The sequence below is a fragment of the Carassius auratus genome, chromosome 14 (genome assembly GCF_003368295.1).
Source record: "Carassius auratus strain Wakin chromosome 14, ASM336829v1, whole genome shotgun sequence".
Classification (NCBI taxonomy): domain Eukaryota; kingdom Metazoa; phylum Chordata; class Actinopteri; order Cypriniformes; family Cyprinidae; genus Carassius; species Carassius auratus.
Window position 1 is genome coordinate 26,044,341 of NC_039256.1, and position 24,279 is coordinate 26,068,619.

The 24,279-nt window shown below is 36.3% G+C and overlaps 1 protein-coding gene across 1 annotated transcript; it reads left to right on the forward strand.

Moving 5' to 3' along the window:
- The first annotated feature begins 325 nt into the window (after positions 1–325).
- Positions 326–19,565, forward strand: egf (epidermal growth factor). The gene is made up of 24 exons (XM_026280934.1): positions 326–935; positions 3,985–4,181; positions 4,375–4,556; positions 6,396–6,623; positions 6,722–6,927; positions 7,733–7,846; positions 7,959–8,081; positions 10,146–10,268; positions 10,356–10,481; positions 10,635–10,771; positions 11,740–11,888; positions 11,969–12,073; positions 12,323–12,546; positions 12,699–12,866; positions 13,446–13,589; positions 13,722–13,820; positions 13,947–14,063; positions 14,318–14,443; positions 15,198–15,320; positions 15,545–15,713; positions 16,021–16,185; positions 17,916–18,015; positions 18,107–18,209; positions 18,482–19,565. Exons 1-24 carry the CDS (start codon positions 794–796, stop codon positions 18,622–18,624), a joined length of 3,513 nt encoding a protein of 1,170 aa, XP_026136719.1. The 5' UTR covers positions 326–793; the 3' UTR covers positions 18,625–19,565.
- The last annotated feature ends 4,714 nt before the right edge of the window (positions 19,566–24,279 follow it).

A 24,279-nucleotide genomic window follows, 5' to 3' on the forward strand; every position in this document is an offset into this window, starting at 1 on the left:
AACAGGGAAGCTGTTGTCCCTGTACCTGCCACATTTTTCCCAGAGCAGTGCCTCTAATTTCTGTGACAATATGACAGTCATTCTTATAATAAGATTGCGTGTATGCGGGGTAAATAGGAAACGGGTGAAGCGTTTACAAGCCCTGTCCACATCACCAACCCTGGTGATTCTTCACTCACTGAGGCCCAGACAGAGCATGTGCAGACACAACAACACTGGTTTAATGGTTTGTGTGTGAATGTGTGTGTGTGTGTGCGAGGGAGGAAGCATCCCATTACTCATGAGCAGCACAAAAAGGTGTGACCACTCCTACTGAATCACATGCATAGACTGGGACAGACCAGGAGGTGAACTCAGGGTGACTTGTGTTATTCTTTTAACTTTTTGTGTTTCTCATGCTCAGGCTCAGAGTCTAACACCAGGGAAAACCCTCTTCTGAGCCCTTGCTGGTCTCACCATGTGTCAAATTTACCATGGGGCTGTCAGGAATTTCATACTTTGCTTCCAAAACAACTAGAGAGCAGAAGGACTGGAGAGATTGAGACTCTGTGTGTATATGTGTGCCTGACACAAACCTGGCCGTCTTACAGGACTCTCACTTTCAGCCTGCATTGTGCGTAAAGGACACCTCTAGGATTCAGATGCACTCTTTGTAGACTTTTCACCCTGGTTCTCATTTAGTTGGAGCTGGTTGGCTGCGTGTGTAAGATGTGCGGGGGTTACAGCTGCATGGTGTGGTGCTGTGATCAGGGAAATACCTAAGAGGAGAGGCCTGTATAACTGAGATAAGATTATGTTCTGGGGGACGATAGCAGCTACCTTTCATTTGTGGTTATGGGTGGTGCGTATAGGCCCTGCTGAAGCTTCAGGCCGTGTGGAAGGAGCATTATGCTGGGGTGGACGACCCTGGTCTGCGGGAAACTTCAGCTGTGTGGGTAAGTCCGTATGCTCATTGAAGTTTTGTTTGCGAGATGTTTCAATCAAACATTGGTGATATTTTATATATATATATATATATATATATATATATATATATATATATATATATATATATATATATATATATATATATATTTATATAGTATAATGTATATATAGTGTTTTATGTCAACATGTCTTGAGAAAAGATGTTTGAATAGTAAAGTTTGAGAGTCACCGCAGAGGGAAAGATTTGCATCAAATGATTTAAAGTTTGGTCTGTTCCTCATATAAAGCTATCAAGTGTGCCGGGAAAGATTTTAAATAAAACTCCAGTTACCATCCGGTTTATGATGTAGCTACTAAGCTACTTAAACACCAAAGTAACTTTGTGTTCCACGATAGAAAGAATGTCATACAGGAATGAACCACATGAGCTGAGTCAAGAATGACTTGCAATGAATGGGTGAACAGTTTCTTTAATATTTAATAGAATGGCCATTAAATGTCCATGAAGAAATAACATCTTATTTGAAAACAAAAAATGTTAATGAAATTAATGAAAATGTAATTCTGAGTCTTGTTGGACCCACTGCTTTGGAGCCACAGTGAGAAGAGAATTTGACCCTCCCTTTTATGAATCATCATATTTATATCAGCATAAGTCTAAATATTTTGTTGAATACCTTTTTATCAGATTATATCTTAAATATGAAGAAAAACTCCCTTTATTTAAAAATAACATATTTATTAACAGCTTAACATAGTTGCTTTATTGGATGAGTTATTTGTTGCTTGATAGACTTTATAGAAATCTTCAATCCTTTGCGCTTAACTAGAACATCAGAATGCATCCTCATCTAGTTTGCAAAAAGTGACTATTAATTAATATATACTAACCATCACCATATTCAACATTTTCCGTTATTTTCTCTGCACATCCTAGCAACATGGCTGTGTTTTTTGTAATGCATTCAATCCTCCACCATGGTGTGTGTTGCTAAGATACAGTTGCTTTATTTCTACAGGCATCTGTGAGATCGATGTGTGAACCTCTCCCTATTAAAGCATGAAAAGAGCTGTCTCTTAGCAACATTAATTCACATCCTGAATGACATTATAGGTGCTAATATGGATTGGGAAGAAAGAGAAAATAATTAGCAATTTTATGACTGAAGAAAGAATGTATTTGTTAGCCGACAGGCCTCATTTATCAAACAGCTTTAGTTTAGGGTCAGGGAGGTCTCATGTTAAAGGGGGGGGGGGGGGGGGTGAAATGCTATTTTCTCAGTAATACTACTGAGTTTTTTACACTGTTAAAGATTTGGATTCCCATGCTAAACATGGACAAAGTTTCAAAAATTAAGTTGTACGTTTGAAAGAGTATTTTTGTTCCAAAAATACTCCTTCCGGTTTGTCACAAGTTTCGGAAAGTTTTTTTCGAGTATGGCTCTGTGTGACGTTAGATGGAGCGGAATTTCCTTATATGGGTCCTAAGGCACTTCTGCCGGAAGAGCGCGCTCCCGTATAGCGAGGCTGAGCAGCACAGACATTTCACTGATCAGAGCGATTCACTGATCAGAGCGAGAGCGTCGCGAAATGTCACAAAAGACGTGTGTTTTTGGTTGCCAGGGCAAGACAACCCTGCACAAATTACCAAAAAAAAAAAAACAGCATTAAGGGACCAGTGGATGGAGTTTATTTTTACAGAGCATCAACGGAGTTGTGCAAGTGTTTGTGTTTGTTCCCTGCATTTCGAAGATGCTTGTTTTACAAACAAGGCCCAGTTTGACACCGGATTTGCACATCGTTTATTTCTTAAGGATGATGCAATCCCAGCGAAAAAGGGTCACGATCGTGTGTTGGAACCGCAGGTGGTGAGTAAAACTGCTTAAAATATCTCTGTGTTGTTAACTTAGCTATCGGCGCGTAAGCACATCAAGTAAACAACATGCGATGTTGTCATCAAACTGCACTTTCCACATGTACAGTATATATATATATATATATATATATATATATATATATATATATATATATATATATAATATAAGCAAATATATACAGTTTCAGTACATAACACATAGAGACGTCGTTGCTGATGCTGCTCTTGTTAAATTTCAGCCTCTGGATCTGATTCTGGATCATAAATAAACGGCTGAATCTGACTAGTCATGGTTTGTTTTGGATGTTTTTTTTCCTCACGGTAATGTCTCAGCTTCCACATGCTCTCAACGTAAAAGCCTACTGGCGCTCGTGTTTCTTTAGCTCTGCCCACACGTCACGCCTCCAGTCGGTCGTGTTTTTCCGGGAAAAATCGGTACAGACTATCTTTCTCTTATGAATATAATAAAACTAAAGACTTTTTGGAGTTATGAAGGATGCTGTACTACTCTATAGGTACTCAAGATTAACAGGATATTGAGTGAAAACGAGCATTTCACCCCCCCATTTAAAGTCTTTGCCGACCACAGTTTCAACTCATCAACCTGTGAGATAAAGTTCATTTTTAAACAATTAATCCTTCGTTTAAATATTAAATCCTACTTTGAGAAGAGCTTAATTTCTGTTGACTGCACATGTCTGTATTTACAAAGATGCACAATATTATGTTAACAAGTAAACTGTTTATGATGTTTATGACTCTTGACTACAACCTTTGTGGCATTCAGTCTTTAACAGAACACATCGTTACAATAGGATAATTATTAATACATACTTATTACAACAGAGAAACAAAAAAAAAAAAAAACAAGTAAAACAAGATTTTTGTTTTGTTTATATATATATATATATATATATATATATATATATATATATATATATATATATATATATATATATATATATATATATATATATATATATATATATAAATATATATATATATATATATATATATATGTCCAATTATACACTTTAATCCTAACAACATTGCTACCAACCAATTGGATCCCTGACCAAACCTCAAACCTGGCCCCAAAATATCAGAGGGTTGTGATTGGTTGATAGAAATGGCGTTCAGGAAAAACAAAATCTGTAAATCTGTAATCTGTATCTTTAAAGATCCTGAACCGTATCTGTTACTTGGCCTTGGAAACAGCATCCAGAGAATGAGCCTTGATGGGGACCAGAGAAGAATCGTGTCTAAGGTGGGAAGGTCCATCTTGTTGGATTTCCACTTAAGTGAGGGGACAATGTTTTGGGCTGACACGCTTGCTGGACAAATCAGCAGGGCTGGACTGGACGGAACACGCAGACAGGTAATACCGGAGCCCCATTAATGCTATTGTTGTTTATACATTTTTTTGTTATTTTTAATATGCATGTAAGTATCTATAGTTATATATAAGTTTAGCTGAAAGTTATTTACGTTCTTTTAGTTTTCAATTCCATTAGTGATCATTTGAAGCCTGTTCCAAGTTTTTTTAATGCAGTTTTGGTTCATTCTTTCAGAAGCTTCTTTCATCAGTGAAAGGAATCACGGGTCTGGCTGTGGACTGGATTGAAAACACAGTTCTCTGGAGCAATGCGGAAAAAGGAACGATACAAAGAATGGACACAGATGGGAGAAATGAAAAGACTGTCCTAAGAGACCTGTCTCAGCCAAGAAGTGTGGTTGTTGATCCAAATGAGAGGTAAAAATGTGTAAATCTACACAGTCATTCAAGTAATGTATTTGTACACTACCAGTCAAATGTTTTTGAACAGTAATTTTTATTATTATTATTATTTTTTAACAAATATTTTTAAAGAAGACTCTTCTTCTCACCAAGCCTGCATTTGCCTACAGTATTTTTGTATTTGAATATATTTTAAAATGTAACTTACTCCTGTGATGTCAAAGCTGAATTTTCTGCATCATTACTCCAATCTTCAGTGTCACATGATCTTTCAGAAATCATTCTAATATTCTTATTTCCCATTCTAAAATATGTATTATTATTATTATTATTATTATTATGTTGGTAGACTTTTGATAATTTTTAATTGTTATTTCTATAAACCCTCAGCTTTTCTATCATGTTACAAAAGCTTTTTATTTCAGATAAATGCTGATCTTTCTGTCCATCAAAGAATCCTGAAAAAAAATACTGTTTTAAATATTGATGATGATAATAATAATAATCAGCAAATCAACCTATTAGAATGATTTCTGAAGGATCATGTGAGACTGAAGACTGGAGTCCTGATGCTGAAAATGTGGCTTTGATCACAGGAATAAATTACATTTTGAAATATATTCAAATAGAAAGCAGTTTTTTTGAATGCTAAAAAAAATATTTCACAATATTACTGCTTTTGCTGAATTTTGGATGAAATGAATGCAGGCTCGGTGAGAAGAAGAGAATTCTTTAAACAACATAAAAACAATCTTACTGTTCAAAAACTGGTAGTGTGTGTATATAATTGAAAAATAAAAATAAGCAAACAAATAGACCTACATAAAAGAGCTAAAACTTCAGTGGCAATAAAAATGAAGTTGTGAGTACATTGCAATATGGCTTGTGGAGCAATAGGTCAGAGTTGTTACCCACAACAACATGTTTTACATTTTTTACTCTGTTCTCTCAGCAGCATGCTTGTTGACTGTAGGGGAGATGACTAAAGGCTTGGTCATTTGCACAGTTCTTCTCAGGACTGTGTTGCTCAAATCCTAGTTTGCTCGCTAGCTATAAATGCTGGAGCATTCAGACAGTCACATTCTTTGAAACATGGCTGGCACATAGGTGAAGATCTAACAGTGTCTCAAACAGCACACTGGCCTTACCTTTCTTCTAAAGGACTGGTCTGTGAAGAGATAATCAAGCAACCATTTTGGTTCCAATACAAATATCTCAACATTAGTAGATATTCATTGGGGGAGTAAAGAAAATAATTTCAGCTGTTTTCCAGTGATCTTTAATATTAATGCAGAATGAATGATTTAATAAAAAAATCTGGCTGATATGCAATGCACTGATTATTTTCATGTTATAGGCAATGAATGAAAATGACTTATATTAAAGGTGCTGTATGTAAGTTTTTGACTCTACTAAAGCTAAAGTTTGCAGATATTTAAGAAACATGCTAAGTTAGTATACTTGTTTATCTGAAAAACAATGCTACAGTCAATTATTCTCCTTTGAAAATGTTTGTTCTGGGCCGGAATGTCGGTCTCTGTTTTGGTTTGTAAGACCCACCCCCTGCCAGTTTACCCAATTGTATATCGGCACCCTGGGTTGCCAGTTGGTGGAAAACGCAGCATCTTTCATTTAATTCATCGTGGCGTGCACTCGTTCCTGTTGTTGACATCAATCTGGCAAACCTGCATGTGCGTCAAGTCCAGGGAGAAGGGACTGGGTGAAAAAACCCCTCTCCAATATTTTGAATTTGGACTGTAATATCTAGTTCAACTGCTACATACAGCACCTTTGAAATACTGTACTGTTTTAGAGAGAGAAATGTATAAGAATGCTATCACAACATTTTTCTAGATATATTTTCTGGCTGTCAGATGGGTTGACTCCCAGTCTCCAGCGTTCAGACATGAGCGGTGGGAAGAGGGCAACAGTGCTGAAAGCTGCAGACAGACTGAAGGCTCTGGCTATAGACCACCGGGACAGGAGGCTCTTCTGGGTTCAGCAGGGCCAAGGAGTGCACACTGCTATAGGGTCCTGCAACTATGATGGCAACATTATTAACGTCTTTAATCAGCCATTCAGGTAGATTAAATTCTTCTAATGTAAAAATATAAGAGGTAATTCAGGTAATTACTGTTTCATATATTAAAGTAGTAGTAAATACGTCCTCCCTGTCCTAGATCACATCCTATCAGGATAACGATTTTTCTTGATTATGTGTACCTAACGGACTCTAAGTCAAAATGGATCACGCGAGTAAACAAGCACACAGGGGGCCGAGGAGAGACTGTCAATTCTAAAAGGATGCCGCACCCCCCTGCTGATGTCAAAGTGGTACATCCCATCAATCAGCCAGTAGTGGAAGTTACAACTCCATTCCCTCCAGGTTGGTTATGGAATAATTGTACATGATCTTAATTGCTTCATAAAATGCTGGAGTATTTGCTTTCAGAATATATTACCAAAACATATTTGAATAGTTATTACAATTAATTCTAACCATTAGGGGTGCACTATAAATATCGACCGATAATTAATGCGCATCTCGTCAGTAAAGTCGGTTATCTAATCAGAGGTAAATCACTGATGAGATGCGCATTAATTATCGGCCGATATTTATCGTGCACCCCTACTAACCATTATTTCATTGCTCCAATTACTCCACTCTTCTTTCTATAATCATAAACTGTGTAAAACTTGGTGATTTTAAGTAGTGTTAAGTAAAGTTACTTTTAAAAGTAATACATTACAATATTGCGGTACTCTATAAAAAAGTAACTAATTGGATTACTTAGTTACTTTCAGTGGAAAGTGGAAAGTTACTCTTTGTCACCTGAGCTGGGCTTGCTTATTTATTTTTAATAACAAAAATCCCAAAAGCTATATTTTGGCCAAATTTAATTCACTCACAATTTCTCTCAACACAGACAGGAGAAAGGTGTTTGTGAATAAATGTGAAAACAAATCAACTTCCGTTACTTATTTGAAAAAGTAGCTCAGATGTTTTCAACTAATGCATTAATTTACTAGTTACTTAAAAAAATATTCTTATTATGTAACTTATATGTAACTTATAATGTGTTACCCCCAACACTGATTGTAAGTTTTCACAATTATCCTAAACGTCAAATGGAGAGCAAATGTATTGCAAATTGGTGGTTTTGCTTAAAAATGATACTGTTCTTATGCAGGCTGCAATCGACACACAGGAGAGTGTGTGAAAGTGTGTTCCGGTCACAGTGACACTGGTCTGTGCCAATGCAGCGACGGTTTTACCCTCAGTAAACAAGGCAACTATTGTGAAGGTACAGCCTCCATTTCCCTTGTGAAACACAATAACTTCTAAAATATTCAAAGCGTCTGTGGCAAAATCCACCACTTTCTTCTGTCATTCAAAACTATCTTCTTCTCTTTCAGATATCAATGAATGTGCCCTGTGGAACCACGGCTGTTCACTGGGATGTGAGAACGTTCCGGGCTCATACTTCTGCAGCTGCCCTAAGGGTTACCTGTTACTGCCCGATTTGAAGACCTGCCAAGGTAGGACTGGAAACTGGGAGGTGGATTATGAAACACTGGCACTAATAGCATATATATAAATGAGATGGAATTCATGAGTCAGGGACAGAGAGCAAGAGAGAATAAAAAAAAAAGAAAGAAAAAGGACTGGAACGAGACAGAGGGCATCTTTAGACTTCATTGTTTCAGCTCTAATTGTGCATTGAGGCAGAGCTGAACAGCGCAGCGCGATAAGATTATGAGATGACATCAGTAATGAGGAACATATTTAGTCAGCAGCTTTGCCTGGCTAAGCAGGTCAAGAGCAAAGCAACAACGAGATTAACCCTCAGTGCAGTCCTCGCACCTGCGGACGCTCATATACACCTGCAGTCAAGTTTGAAGCCATGTTTTCTGACAGCCAAGATGCTTAGAGATGGTGAAATTACAATTAGGAAACATTATTTATGGAATAGATTATTATTTATTGTGAATAATTAGAATAAAAGTACATTAAACTTTTGAATGCAGAAAAAATATTTAAATTAATGCAAATTAAAGATGAAATATCACGTTATCTTAACTCTTAACTCTGAGCATCTTATGTTTTTACTCATTCTGACCAAGGGACCCCTTCCGCACTTTCACCTTTGTGGTTGGGATTATGGTCTTGACATCATAACGGGATTGTAGACAGTGTCCCGTTGAGCTTGTTTCCCACCTGGCTTCTTCAAAACCTATCATCATTACTGGTGTCAGAACCAGTTATGTGGCTTTAAATCTTTATTTATATTATTTTTAACTGGTGTAATCACTTATTATAAAGGCAGGCCTTGTTTGATATCTATTAAGTGTTAACCTGAATAAAACAAAATCTTCCAGACATTGTTAATTGTTTCAGGGCTGGTGTTTTGTAAATATAGGATGATTGGATTTGGGATTATTAGGTGTCAGAATAAGGACTGTCTGATAGGCACAGTGCCACAAGGTCTGTTGGATCAGAGAGGAGTTGGTGGAAACTTTGAGGTGAGAATTGATCAACGAGGACAGGGGTTTTGGAAATGAAAGATTGAGGCCGTAAGCTTTAGACTTTAGACTTGTTTGCGTTGTCTTGTCAGACTGTACAGCCAACCACATGTCATTCTATTTCCCCAAATGACCACGCTTTAATGATTAGTTTGAGGACAATATTCAAAGTGCCAGTGGAATTAAAATGCCGTTTGGGGCTTGAGTGTGTAAAATAAGTGTGAATTCTAATCTAATTTCCCTTCAGATTATATAAACACCTAATCAAAACCCAGCAGAAAGATAACCAGTATCCAGTATAGTAACACAGTTTATGTTGTTTAGGCTTTTAATATTTAGTTCTTCAGGCATTGTGGAAAAATATACACTAAAAGAAATTTGTGGATGTGAGAATTAACTAATTTTATGTTTATCTAATTTAAAATGTATTTTTGTTCAAATCTTAAAATTCCACGATATTGAGTTCTTCAAGTGGCAAAAACACATTATTTAAAAAAAAAAATGGTTTGGTAAATGCAAAATGTTTTTAAAAATATATTTTGGACAGAATAAATACATTGTTAAAATATATTAGTATTTTAAAAAGTGGAAATAAATGTATTAAAAATGTTTATGTAAATATATTTTAGTACATTATAACTTTTAACAATATCTATTAACAATTGTGTGTGTGTGTGTGTGTGATAAGTCTCTTTTGCTCATCAAGGCTGCATTTATTTGATTAAAAATATAGACAAAACAACATTGATTTCCAACAATGATTACAAATTAGCATATTAAATGATTTCTGAAGGATCATGTGACGGGTAATGATGCTGAAAATTTAAAATTTGCATCAAATAAATAAATAATATTTTAAAGTATGTAAAAATAGAAACCCATTATTTTTAGATTCTGATAATATTTCACAATATTACTGTTTGAATCAAATATGTGTAGCCTTAATGAGCGGAAGAGACATGTACAGTATACCAATAAAGTCCATAAATTGAACTGATGAGTTGCATAAATGAATGAATTTATTTTGTTGCTTGTTGTAAATGGCAGAATTTTAACTTGCTTGCTTACATTTGTCTGCAGAGTCTAAACCATGCGTGGAGAATGGCACAGTTTGTGATCATGCATGTGTGCACACTGCAGAAGATGATGTGTGTGTGTGTCCAGAGGGATCTGTGCTTAATTCTGATGGCCGTTCGTGCACAGGTGTGTGCTTTTGTAAATCAAAGTACATTAATAGCCAGATTACGTATGTATTTATGCCTGTGGCTGTTTTCTTCTCCATTGTTTCAGGCTGTTTGTCTGCAGATCGAGGGGGATGCAGTCACATGTGTGTGACTTTATATCCAGGCAGGTGGGTTTGTGAGTGCCAGCCTGGATACCAGCTCCAGCCTGATGGAAAACACTGTGCTGCTGCAGGCAAGGCCTACCAAATGTCTTTATAATCTACATTCTGCCAGGGTGCCTGTCTGTCTCCCCCGTCTTGTCTCCTGGAAGTATTGGTTTAAGCATAAGTGCATTTGCTTCCAATGACCTCGTATATCTGGAATCTCTTTGTTTTATTTCAAGCAGGACCTCCAGTGTACCTGTTGTTTGCCAATACAGTGGATATAAAACAGATTAACGCAGATGGCAAAAAGAGCAAAACACTTCTGCAGGAACCAAAAGGCAGTATCATAGCTTTGGACTATGATCCAGTGCAGGAGCAGGTAAAAGTACACACACATGCCAGAAGATTGCTGAGCTGAGGAGACCACACATCACATATATGATGTGTTTACTACTGCCCTCTAGTGGACATGAGATGTAAATGCCAGATGATGTAAGGAAACAGAAATGAAGTTCAGGGCTCATGTTGATAAAATAATGTTTGAAACTGCCATCTTGTGGCCACAGAATTTAAATGCAAGAGGACACATTTCTGTTTTCTGCTGACAAACAAAATCTTTACTTGTCATACAATTTCTGAAACCTGACACTCAAACACCAGAACCACACACCAAATCTGCAAAACCAAACACTAATTCTTGGCCTTTGACTCTCCATTTTCAATTTCATAAAATGCTTCTCACAAAACACATCATACAACTCACTATGAAACAACAAATCTAACAGGAGTTAATATTATGGCAAAAGTGTTTGCAAATGTATGCTTTTGAGATATGTTTGTGATTTTTTGAATGCATTGCATAATTTTGCAAGAGATGTGAGGCATTTTGCATTTTTGTGTGTGCAATTCTTGTATTTGTGTGTAAAGTTTTGAAAATGTGTGTAAGAAGTTGAAAAAAGCTGTAATGTGGACTTTTATTTCTATGACACTATATTTCTTTCATTTATATCTGTTTGTAGTTTTGTATTTGGTTTTGCATTGCACTACATTAAAATTAATAATACATTAGTAAATAAATAAATAAGACAAAATACTGTACATTTATTCTTTGTAAAAAAAAATATATATAGATATATAATATTCTAACCTTAATATATTTACTATTAAAACAATGGTTGCCAGTAGAATAAAGCTAATGGGATTGAGCTCATCATTTTCAACCAGTCTTTACAAATCAGAACAAATGTTTATTTATTTTAAACATTTTCTCTGATATTAGCTTAAGTGTTTTATTTTTCCTTGAAATGTCATATAAAAGTAGTCATTAGGTTTTGTCTGTTTATTTAGGTGTATTTTGCAGATAAAAGCCGGAAGCGTATTGAGAGGGCTTCCCTGGATGGAGGTTTCAGAGAGATGCTGTTTTCCACTGGACTCGACTCACCCGAGGGTCTGGCTGTGGACTGGGTCCATCGCAAACTGTACTGGACTGATAGAGGGTAGGATACAGACAAATACAAACACACTTCCTCAGAGGTATACCTCTATTCTTAACTGACTTTACCATTCTGTGTTTCAGATTATCCTCTATTTCCCGCAGTGGTTTAGATGGCGTTGACAGAGAAATCTTTATAGATGAAGACATCCAGAAACCCAGAGGCATTGCCCTACATCCTCAGGCACAGTAAGACCTCTGAAATTGCATGTTCATTTTCTTCTCTTCAGTTTGTCTTCATTGACGTCCTGTAAACTGAAATAGTGCAGTGGCCACAGCCATTTTATTGTGAACACCTTTTTGATGAGGGAGAGTTCAGCAAAAATGACATTTCCTTCACTGTATACTGTAATAACCCTCATGGCATTCCAAGGCAAGCAGCTCTATGAATTAACAAGGATTTTGGCAAGCAGTAACTTTCCATCTGTGTGTCTGGAGGAAGGTATATTGGACAGACATGGGTAGTCGTCCTGCAGTGGAGCGCTCAGGTCTGAACAGAGACGTGCGTGAAGTCGTGGTCAGCACCAGTCTGGTGTCTCCTAGTGGTCTAGCTGTGGATCACGGCTCCCAGCGTCTGTACTGGTGTGACCTGAGCAGAGGTGTGATTGAGTCGGCCAACCTGGACGGTTCCGATCGCCATATGCTAAGCGAGAACCAAGTAGGTGAGGCTCCTCTGCCAAAAACACACACACACCTTCACTACAAAAACAAATACTGTGTGTACTATGGAATGACAAACTACACTTTGCAACAAATATTTTCATGCTGTTATAAAAAAATGATGAATATGTTTACTGGTTTTGCTTTGGCTCAGGTCGGCCGTTTGATGTTGCAGTGTTTGAGAATGTGCTCTGGGTCAGCGACTGGGAGGGTCACCTGCTTTACCGGATAGACATGAGAACTGGACCGAACCCTGAGCGTCTCCGTGACATCTCTATCCAGCCAGCTGCTCTAGTTGTTGTGCATCCTCTTGTCAAACCAGGTATGGATAATTGACTTATTAACAGACTATTCCCTTTGGGTTTTACCATTAGTTTTAATAATGTGTAAAAGTGCATAAGAAAATGGTGGTTGTTGCAGTATAGTTTTATTTTGAAATGTTTTTTTTTAGAAGACAGGTTGCACTTATTCGATGAAGAATAATTATTTAAAAAATGATTTCTATTTTAATATGTGCTCAAATGTAATGTATTCCTGTGAATTTTTTTTTTTTTTTTTTGCATCATTACTCCAGTCTTCAGTGTCCCATGATTCTTTAGAAATCATTCTAATATGCTGATTTGCTTAAGACACATTTCTGGGATTATCAATGTTGAAAACAGCTGTGCTGCTTGATATTTTTATGGAAACTGATACTGAAATTTATTTTTTCAGGATTTTTTTTAAGGAACACAAAGATCAAAAGAACAGCATTTATTTGAAATCTTTTGTAACATAAAAGTCTTTACAGTCACTTTATTTTTTTATTAAATGCATCAGTTAAAGAGTTTAGTATTTATTTCAGTATAGTAGGACAAACTGCATAACAGGAATGATCTGATGCATGTTTTCTGCTATAAAGGAGCGAATGTTTGTCTTCATGAAAATGGAGGATGTGCTCAAGTGTGTGAGAGCAGACTGGGAATGTCTCTTTGCTCATGTCACGCGAAGCACGTTCTTTCAGATGATGGAAAAGACTGTCTGCCAATTAATACATCATTCACTGGTCAGTATAATGAGAATACAATTAAACGATGGCAAGAATGCTTGTCCTATACAGTCACATTAAACCATTAAAGCAATCTGAAATCCACTCTTTGCATACTCATGTTAAAAAGAGCTGTATTTCTCCACACAGAATCAGATGATGGTGAATCAAGTGATCGTTTGAGAAATAAAACGCCGAATGATGAGAGCACACCACTGGCCATGCTTTACACAGAGAGGATGGTTTCAGGTAGAAAAATATCAGCAACAATCACAATCATCATTTTTTGTGAACACATAATGCTGTAATCGACCAGTCAGAATCAAGTATCCCAGAGCTACAGAGATAACTTGAGACTGATGTGTTCTCATTTAGACCAGAATGACTGCTACTCTCTCAGATGTGATGTGAACGCTCAGTGTATGCAGAAGGAAGGCCGAGCCGTGTGTCAGTGTGTGACAGGTTTTGCTGGAGATGGGGAGCTGTGTGTGGGTAAGTCTGTGTGTGTTTGCACTACACGTCAGATGATTTTGATTTAGTATAGACTGAAGCAGCTGGATTGTGATGTATGTGTGAAACTGAATTTGAGTGTATGGATATTGATGTGTGTGTCGTGTGATATGTGCCTGTTATTGGGTGTATTGACTAGTCTTTATGTAAATTTGGGTTTTTCTACATGAGCACATACAGTATTGACAATATATGTGTGTCTGTGTCTCTGTGTGTGTGTGTGTGTGTTTGCACAGACATTGATGAATGCAAAGCAGGCCTGGCAGATTGTAGTGTGTCTGAGGCTGAGTGTGTGAACACAGCAGGTGGATATTTCTGCCAATGCAAGACTGGATTCACTGGAGATGGTCAACACTGTATGGGTATGACAAAATATTTACACCTTTATGTATAATAATAATAAAAAAAAAATTCAATAAAATCAATATTGTGACTTGGAATATTTCATTCTGCTTTTGATTTTCAACTATTTAGTTTGACACTGTTAAACTGCTCAAATTAATTGACAATATTGTGTCTAAAATGTAAATGACTTAATATGAACTTGTTTAACGAACTGCTATGTATAAGCAGTGTTCACATTAGTCTGAATGTCAGTCATAGGAATATAAATTTGTGATATGAACTGTTGTTCAAATGTATAGATTTTTTTAAAGGAATTAATACTTTTATTCAGCAAGGATGCATTAAATTGATCAAAAGTGACAGTGCAGATATTTACAATAGAAAAAAAAAATCATGAAAGGATCCTGTAAAATATGTCAACATTGATAATAAGAAATGTTTCTTGAGCAACAAATCAGTTTAGAAAAAAATCTAAAGGATCATGTGACAAAGAAAACGAATAGCTGCTGAAAATTCATAAATAAATAATAATTTTAAATATGAATATTATTTATATTAATATAGAAAGCAGTTATTGAAAATGTACTAGTATTTCACAATATTCTTTTTTTTACTAATCAAAGAAATGCATCCTTGGAGAGATTAAGATTATTATTTCAGAAACGTGAAGAATCATAAATCATATATACTGTATGAGACTTAAAAAAGCATAAATCAAAAACATTTTCCCTTTATTTTAAATGCATATTTCCTGTGTGTGTATCTTTACAGATATAGATGAATGTGGATTAGATATGCATGGCTGCGATGTGAACGCTGAGTGTTTGAATGCAGTAGGAAACTATCAGTGCAGATGTAGACCTGGGTTCACAGGCACAGGATTGAACTGTCATGGTAAGATTCACCTTTTTGTTGTTTTAACTGAAACAGTGTTTTTATAAAATCATCTGTTGTACAATTGTCTATGTCCATATTATGGGCCATAATCGTTTGAGACCATGAGCAGTAAGGACCCTCTAATATGAGTTTGTGCAAAAGGGAAATGCACTGACATTCAGCAGAAATGCATGATGCAACATGATAGTGACCTCATTTTCATGCTCTGTTTCTTGTTGCAGAGGAGTTTAAGAGCGCCTCCTCTTGGCCGAGTACAGGAAGTCCACTTGATGTCACATCGCCATGGCAACACAATGATGCTGTGCAGAACTGCCCCTCTACACACGACTCATACTGTCTGTATGAAGGAGTGTGCTTCTATTTCCCTGAGATGGAATCTTATGCCTGCAAGCAAGTGTTGCTTATATAGCTTTTGTCATGTGGAAGCTTCAACCTGACTTTTAGAATATCACCATCCTTGTTTTTGCATATACCACAATTTCCTTTGAGCTTCAACCATAAGCTGATTTTTACATGAGGCTTTAGTTAATGGGCAGTAGATGGCAGTCTTGTACTAAAAATCCTATGGCTTTTTACTGAATGTTTGCCCTTGACAAAAAGGGCACACCATAAGTATATTCAGTAAATAATTGTATTCTATTATTATATAATAATGAATATTGCTTTTAACGATGCTCTGTGTGTGTTTGTGCTGCAGCTGCGTGTTAGGATACATGGGGGAGCGCTGTCAGTTCAGTGATCTTGAATGGTGGGAGTTGCAGCAGGCTGAAGAGGAGAAGAGGAGGAATATGGCTATAGCAATGTGTATTGTGCTCCTCATCACTCTTCTCTCCATCGCTGCCTGCATCACCTACTGCTGCGGGTGAGAGTGATGCAGGCAAAGAGATACACATTAATAACACACATGCTCATTTCTGTTGCTCTGGAGGCATGGAGGCAAATGGATTTTCGAAGAATAGATAATGAATAATCAAAATATTATAGATTTTTGTAAGTTAACAATATCTACACAACATGACCAACAGTATGCAATATTTGAATGTTTTGAATAAAAAAAAAATGTTAGTCATGTAAAAAATAAAATTGGTAGGTTATAAGATATTTCTTATTGTTACAGTGACATATTTTTGCATATTTAATTTATTAAGATGAACATTTTCCAAGAATTCCTTGTTCCATTTTTTTTATTTGCTTTTTAGTGAATTCTTCATCCTGTCATATCAATTGCAAAATGACCTTCCTGAACGTATTTCCCAATACAGTTTAATTTAAGACTTGAAAAGGGGCCAGGATTTTGCACAACCCTGCCATAGTGTTTCATGGTCAAGAACAAAAATCAAACTGAAAAAGGTACAAAACCAGAGCTTCTGCCACAGTTTGTCTTAATGACTCCTATTTGTAAAGGATTCAAGAAACAAGATGAAAATAGACACTGTGACAAAAAAAATGGCTCTAAAACAGCCTCTTTCCATTTCATCGAAAGCCTCTAATGGTTTGATTGCTGCCGGTCTGGGTTGATTTCCCTGCTTTACCAGGTGAACAGCGTGTAAAAGTGGCATTAAATTGTTTATTAGGAGAGGAGGCTGCAGATTTAAAGATGTTTTCATTCCCTTGAGCATGTGTCAGAAGTCTTTAAACACACACACACACACACACATCGAAACAGCTGGGTGATATTTTCCTCACCCTGGTTAAGTGTCTAATTCTCTGTGCCTGTGTTTAGTGACACTGACCCATGTGTGTGGTGTTTTGTTATACTCCTAAAGCAGCATACTTATGTCTGGCTCCTCTGGCCCCTGCACCTCAATGCAGCAGCCACACGCTTTCAATTACATGCTTGGTTTAGCTTGTACTACAGCAATTACATATCAAAATAGGTCATTCCTACACCCCAAAATGGACCCAGTGATCTATAACCTTATTTAAAAGCTACACGGGTGGCAATTTTTCTGTCTAAAATTGCGTTTTTCACTTGGTTACTCATGTTTCCGTTTTATTTTTCTTCATTTTTCTATCTATATCAACTTAACGCACACTTTCAATCTCACACTCACACACACAAACACAATTCTGGTTTGGTTTATCCCAAAGCCTGTTATTGCCCCAGGTGTAGGGGCGAGACACACATATCCAATACACATGTTTGTAATAATGCTACTTATCATACCTTCACGTCTCACTGCAGGTCTCCATATTTCATTCTCACTCAACAGGATCCGGAGATTGGTTTTGCCCTCGGTGTCAGTTAGCAGGGTGCCAATCCATGAACGGAAAAAAAAACGAAACGCCTCAGATTACTATTTACATAGATATGAGGGTTATGTGAATGTAATACTTTTCATAGGAGCCAGTTCAATGAATTTGACATTTAGCCTTTCAGAAACAAAAAACAAAAGATATGTATTCAAAGGTCATTGAATCTACACCCAATGTCACAAGCTCAGTCTCCATAAAACAATAAATGAAATGAAAAGATACATCATATGCCAGACTTTACATTGGTTAAACTGACATTACAAATTGCTTAGTATGTTTATTTTCAATATTATGAAGTCAAAGTGATAAATATATATATTTTTTGCTCATTATCAGGTCTAAAAGACATTCTGGAACTTGTCCCTCAGAGGATGAAGTGGGTGATATAAGCATGAGTGAGGACAGTATGACGGAGACAACAACAGCCACTCCACAGGTAAAGTGTTTATTCTTAATGTGAGTTTTTGAATTTTCTGCAAGCAATTTTTGGGGATAATATTGTTTCTTTACACATTGTATATAAGCAGGTCTATGTGATTTTGGATGCATCTCCCTGCGGTGATGAAAAGGTCCTTCGTGTCATAGGGTGTCCCAGAACAACAGTATGCCCCTCCTGCTCTTCAAACACCAGTAAGAATCTCATTTTCTATTTTCTCCTAGACAGACAGATAGATACTGTAGATAGATAGATAGACAGATAGATAGATAGATAGATAGATAGATAGATAGATAGATAGATAGATAGATAGATAGATAGATAGATAGATAGATAGATAGATAGATAGATAGATAGATAGATAGATAGATAGATAGATAGATAGATAGATAGATCGATCTTATTAGACATCAGGCATCAGCTTTCTGTGTTCATTTATATTGTGTTTTTTTTTTTTTTAAACTAGGGGACAGTTTTGCTTTAGAAGAGGCTGGAAAGCTACAGAGAGACAACTGTGGTCAGGATCTTGCCGGCAGCTGTGTGTCCTGCGATATGAAGACCTCCGATAATCTCATCTCTTTAGAAGACCCTCAGGCAATGCCCCAGTGATTCATCAGATGATAGTCTTCATTGGAGACTGACCCATGAACTGATCACGTGAATATGTTCCATTTTGGAGTCATTGCCCTTCAGTGTTACAGTACAGCCAACTGGCAAAGTACATTATTAAAAAAAAATTGTTTGAACAAGATTTCACGTTCAGATTGCACCAGTTTTTTGTCAACAGATTTCATACATAAGTAGGTTACTAGCTAGTCACTATTTGTTGAAGTAAAGAGATTTGCACATCTCTCAAATTGTTTCATGCAATACATAAGAGCTATAGAATGTGTTGAGATCATTAATGTAGGTCATCTAAAGAGAGTCTTGTTTTTCTGCTTTTAACGTTGCTGTTTATTGTCACCTATGAGCCATTAGACATAGATTGAAGTAGTGAAGAGAAAATGGAGAGACACATCCTGCTTTGTGAGCAGAAAATAACATGTACTTGGCCTATTTTGCTTCAGGTGGTAGAGGAGTAACATTTCAGTGGCATATCTGAACCTGCTAACATCAGCATTGGTCTCACAAAGAGATTACTATATAAAACACATCCTACTATGAGCCTCAAATACCATAACATTATTAAACAGATATAATTTGGTATCAAAAATATATAAACCTAGATTGAAATACAATATTTAAATGAATTACGGTTTCAGATTGGTGAATGAGTCATGCTTCATTCAAGAACAGGAAAGTATTGTAGGTCAGATTCCTCTCTGCCTCTCCTCAGTCAAATGTCTCACAGATATTCTAAGACATCATCATCAGACACATCATCAGACAAAATAAAAGCAGCAAGGTTTACCTTTATATCCATCTAACTAACAGTTAATGTATATGCTGGGATTAGAAGGTTTTAACCTACATCTGCTATTTTGAACCAAAAACCCAGAACAAGGACGCTGAAGAACAATGTAATAAATTTGCCTTTCGTTCTCTCCCAATTTTTTTCAGCTTCTTTTTGTGATGTTGTATATGCATATTTATAACCTATCTGTAAAGATATATACATCTCAAAATAAACCAAGAGAATCTGAAGCTCATTGTGCATTATGTCATAATCCTCATTCGCACTAAACAGTAAACAGTTTCTTGTTTTATGTCCATAGTAATAATATTGTAAATATACCGATAGACTATTGTTTCAGGATAAACAGACAGGAAGCAATTAGATGGTGAATACAGTACACATACCATATTACATTTCTGTTCTATAGCAGAATATATATGTGGAGAAGAATGAAGTATCAGCAACATCTGACCTCTTGACTGAGGTCAACTGTCTATTAGCTAGCTTTTTGTTTGGAGGGAAGAACAACCCACACTCAGCACACACACTCTCTCTCTTTTAATCTTTTTTTTTTCTTTTTTTGCCATCACTGGCTCACATATCTATTGATTTTCAGAGAAGGTCCACTTATCTATATATTGCTCCCTGATTCGATGAACACTGGAGTCCAGGTTGCACTCCAAACTGGGGGAATGGAGCTTGTAATAAAGATGAAATTGGACATACGTCAGTTTCTCTGATAATACTTCTTCAAAAAGCCAAAAGACTCCAAAATGAGTGGTCATGTTTCCTTTAACGTCTCAGCATTTTGTCATCTTCAGTTGTCAATGGTCACAGCACACCAAGACCATTTTGGGTTATATTTGGTTTTAATATTCTCTCTATTCTCTCTAAACATAATATTTATTAATTTAACAAAAACATATGAAAATAAATAAAGCCAAGATGTAAAAGCCATGTGTGATAAAGTTAGGACACCCTATGATTCAATTGCCTGTAGATCCACTTTTAGCAGAAATTACTTGAAGTAATCATTTTCTGTATGATTTTATCAGTCTCTTCTTTACAACATTACTCCAGCTTATTGATTATTTATTGATTGTTATGCACAGCTCTCGCCACAGCATGTCAGTCAGGGTGTCCAGGTCTGGACTTTGACTGGGATATTGCAACCCCTTAATCTTTTTCTTTCCAGCCGTTCTGCCATAGATGTGCTTGGGATCACTGTCCTGTTGCATTACCCAGTATTGGCTAAGCTTTAGCTGTTGGACGGATGTGCTCACATTTGACTCTAAAATGCTTTGGTCTTCAGAAGAGGTCATGGTCGATTCAATGACTGTGAGTTGCCCAGGTCCTGTGGCTTCAAGCCCAAAATCATCAGCCTCCACCAGCTTGTGTGACTCTTGCTATGGGGTGCTGATGTGCTCTATAGATTTTCACCAAACCTTTTCAAAAGAGATTATTCTAGAAGTCTCATGGTTTATTCAGATTAACATTTCTTTTCTATATATATATATATATATATATATATATATATATATATATATATATATATATATATATATAATGTATTTACATTTAAAAAAACTACATTTAATACCAATAATATTGACTTAAAAAAAAAAATTGTTCATTATTTTAAACTCAAGAACCGCTTATTTGACGCTGAAAAAAATGGAATCTAAGGGACATCGGAGCAATTTAAATAAACTAAATTATATACTAATAGATGAAATATATATATATATATATATATATATATATATAATTATTATCAGTGGACATGTAAGATAACTGATATAACCATAACACAACAATGCATTTCTTACATTTTTGAGTGAGCTATCCCTCCTAATATTACAATTTCAGAATGTCCTGGAAAGAGCCGTGCTTTCCCACTTTTTCCAACTGATAAAATGGGAATTAGGATCTGAAACAATCTGGCCACACTCCCTCTCTCAGCTGTAGGGAATTAGAATGGGGGGATCAACGGATGAGAGAGCTAATCCACCTGAGAGTGGAAGAGAAAGATGGCGAGAGAGAGAGGGAAAGAGGAAAAGTGTGTGAACAAAGGTGTTTACGGTTGGCCTGCGACACAACGGATCAGTGTCTAGCTTTCAGCATTCTTTTTTCCCCATCCTTTTCCCTCCCATCAGACTGGGGAGCAGTTGGTCTGTGGAGATTCCAAAAGGTGCACAGATGAGGAGACTAAATAAGGCATTAGATGCCCACTCAAAGGCTTTGTTGTTGATCCTCCAGGTCAGCGCAGCGCCCTTGTGGCCTGTGACCTGCCCAGAGCCGTGCTGCTTTGCTAGGCTTTGAGTAGATTTAGTGCTAGGGATAATGCATGAATTTGGGCACAGGCACATGTGCTTAAGGCTCAATTCTATCGACGAGGATGCTCGTCAGTCCTCTAATAGAGCTGTCAGACTGACATGAGCTGGGGACTCTGAGAGAGTGCCATGTTGTGTTTGAGCTCATTTAGGATCTATGGCTAATGCAGTATATAGATGTAGTCTGAAAATATTATGGTTATTATCACAAATTTACTACAGCAACTTAACAAGTGTGCTTTGTAAATGTTTTGTTTATTATGCATATGCAAATATTTCAGTTACTGAAACATTTGGTGAAATAAGATAATTGCAGTTCAGTCATGATTCATTTATTCAATGACAAACGTGTTCAATATTGCATACTGGACGTTTCATATAGCCTATTTTAAATATAATAAAGTTGGCACTCGTAACTTTAACCACATTTAATTTCTTAACATGTCTGCACCCATGGGGGAAACAAGTTCTATGTAAAATAAAATTGTAAGACTATTTTCAAAAGAACTGTTAGATTGTATTTACATTTTTGATGAGGGAGGAATGATTAAGTCCACATTTAAGTCAATATCCAGGTATGAATGAACACTTATTGCATTACTGTAGCATAATTGAGGGCGCCTTGGAAATAAAGATAAATATGTGTGCAATGGAAATATGTAAACCAACATACTAATAATCAACAAAAATCCATGTATAATATACTGTGATTTATATATATATATATATATATATATATATATATATATATATATATATATGTGTGTGTGTGTGTGTGTGTGTGTGTGTGTGTGTGTGTGTGTGTGTGTGTGTGTGTGTGTGTACTTGTTTTTCTATTCTGGTGGGGACTTAAACCTGAATACACACAGACTCATGGGGACTCGTGTCACGGTGGGGACCTAAATTGAGGTCCCCACGGGTAAACAAGCTAATAAATTACACAGAATGCAGAAAGTTTCCTGTGAGGGTTAGGTTTAGGGGTAGAGTTGGTGTAGGGTGATAGAAAATACGGTCTGTACAGTATAAAAACCATTACGCCTATGGAGAGTCCCCACAAGGATAGCTGACCAGACAATGGTGTGTGTGTGTGTGTGTGTGTGTGTGAAATAGTTTTTAAACTTTAGACTTATCACCCAAGGATAATTTGCCACCCAACACAATAGGTGGCGATAATGCTCCTTTGGAGTTAATCGCCATTAAACAAGAAGAAGAAGAAGAAGAGTTTGCATGAGTATCACCTGTCCAGTAGGGGGCGATGTCAAACAGCACTGGTCAAGACGTGGTGAGTTAGTGTTTGCAGTAACTTTGATCGAGGAACTTGTGGAACCGGTAAGCTATGGAACACGTGGTGCTCTGATAGTTTCCTTCCAGGTTTTCAATGAAGCGACTTACTAAAAAAAGTACACTAGGCTTGCTTTTGATAATGATATGTAGAAGTTTTATTTTGTGACTGAGCTTGTTTAAAGTTGCTGTTAGCTGGCAGGTTTTATTTGTTTCTTGTGCAGTTTCTTTATAATGATGATGATGATGATGATGATTTTGTTTTTGTGTTGCGTTTGGTTGGTATTACTTTTTATTAGGTTTGAAAGATCTAAGTCTTTTAACATTGTAACAAGGAAGTATGAATATGAGTTTATGAAACGGTCTTTTCAGGTTTCCTTGTGAATTAATAGTTTTGTATGTTGTGAACTCACTGTATGCTACATCTGCCAATAACAAAAGTGCAATCCCATAATGCAGTGTCCTTAAAATTATCTCCAATTTCCTGTGTCATTTAACCCCACATAATATTATTATTTTTTTTATTTTTTTCATCCAGGCTCCTGGATGCAAAATCAAAAATGCTCCATATTTTGACAATTTCTGAATGGATGTCACTTACTAAATTAAACATGATGGTTGTGTGACAATGTAGCATACTACTGTATTTATATGCAAGCATTTTCAATTTAGCAAATTTCGTTTTTTCTTTAATTGCTGTTGCTTTTTTATTTGAATTATGCACAAATGTGTGGAAGCAGTGCAATTTTAAACCCGTTCCAGTCCTGACCGACATGCTACACAGTCTGCAGAGTCTTTGACCTTTCAAAATGATAACTGATATTTTGTGATCTAGACAGAACATGGCACATCTGACCTAAGGCTTTTTGTGGCATTCTCCATAGGGCAGTGAGTGAGTCAAATCAACTTTATTGCCATACACGTGACTGCAATGCAAAGATGAGAAAGAAATATATATTCTGGATGTCACAAATAAATATCTCAGTTGACAATGACACTAGATCTAGACTATAGATAACATATTATCAAGGGAAGTAGTGTATATAATAGATGAGGTTAAGTATTGCATAAGAACATGTTATGTTACACACACACACAGACACACATAAACACACATATATATAAATATAATGCCTGTCTAGATGGAACAGTTTTCACATCTTGGTTTTCTCTCTAAAGTAATTTAGTAAGTAATTTCCTACTTTCCTAGTAATGATTTACAAAACTCTTTTCATTCAGTTTCAGTATGTTGAA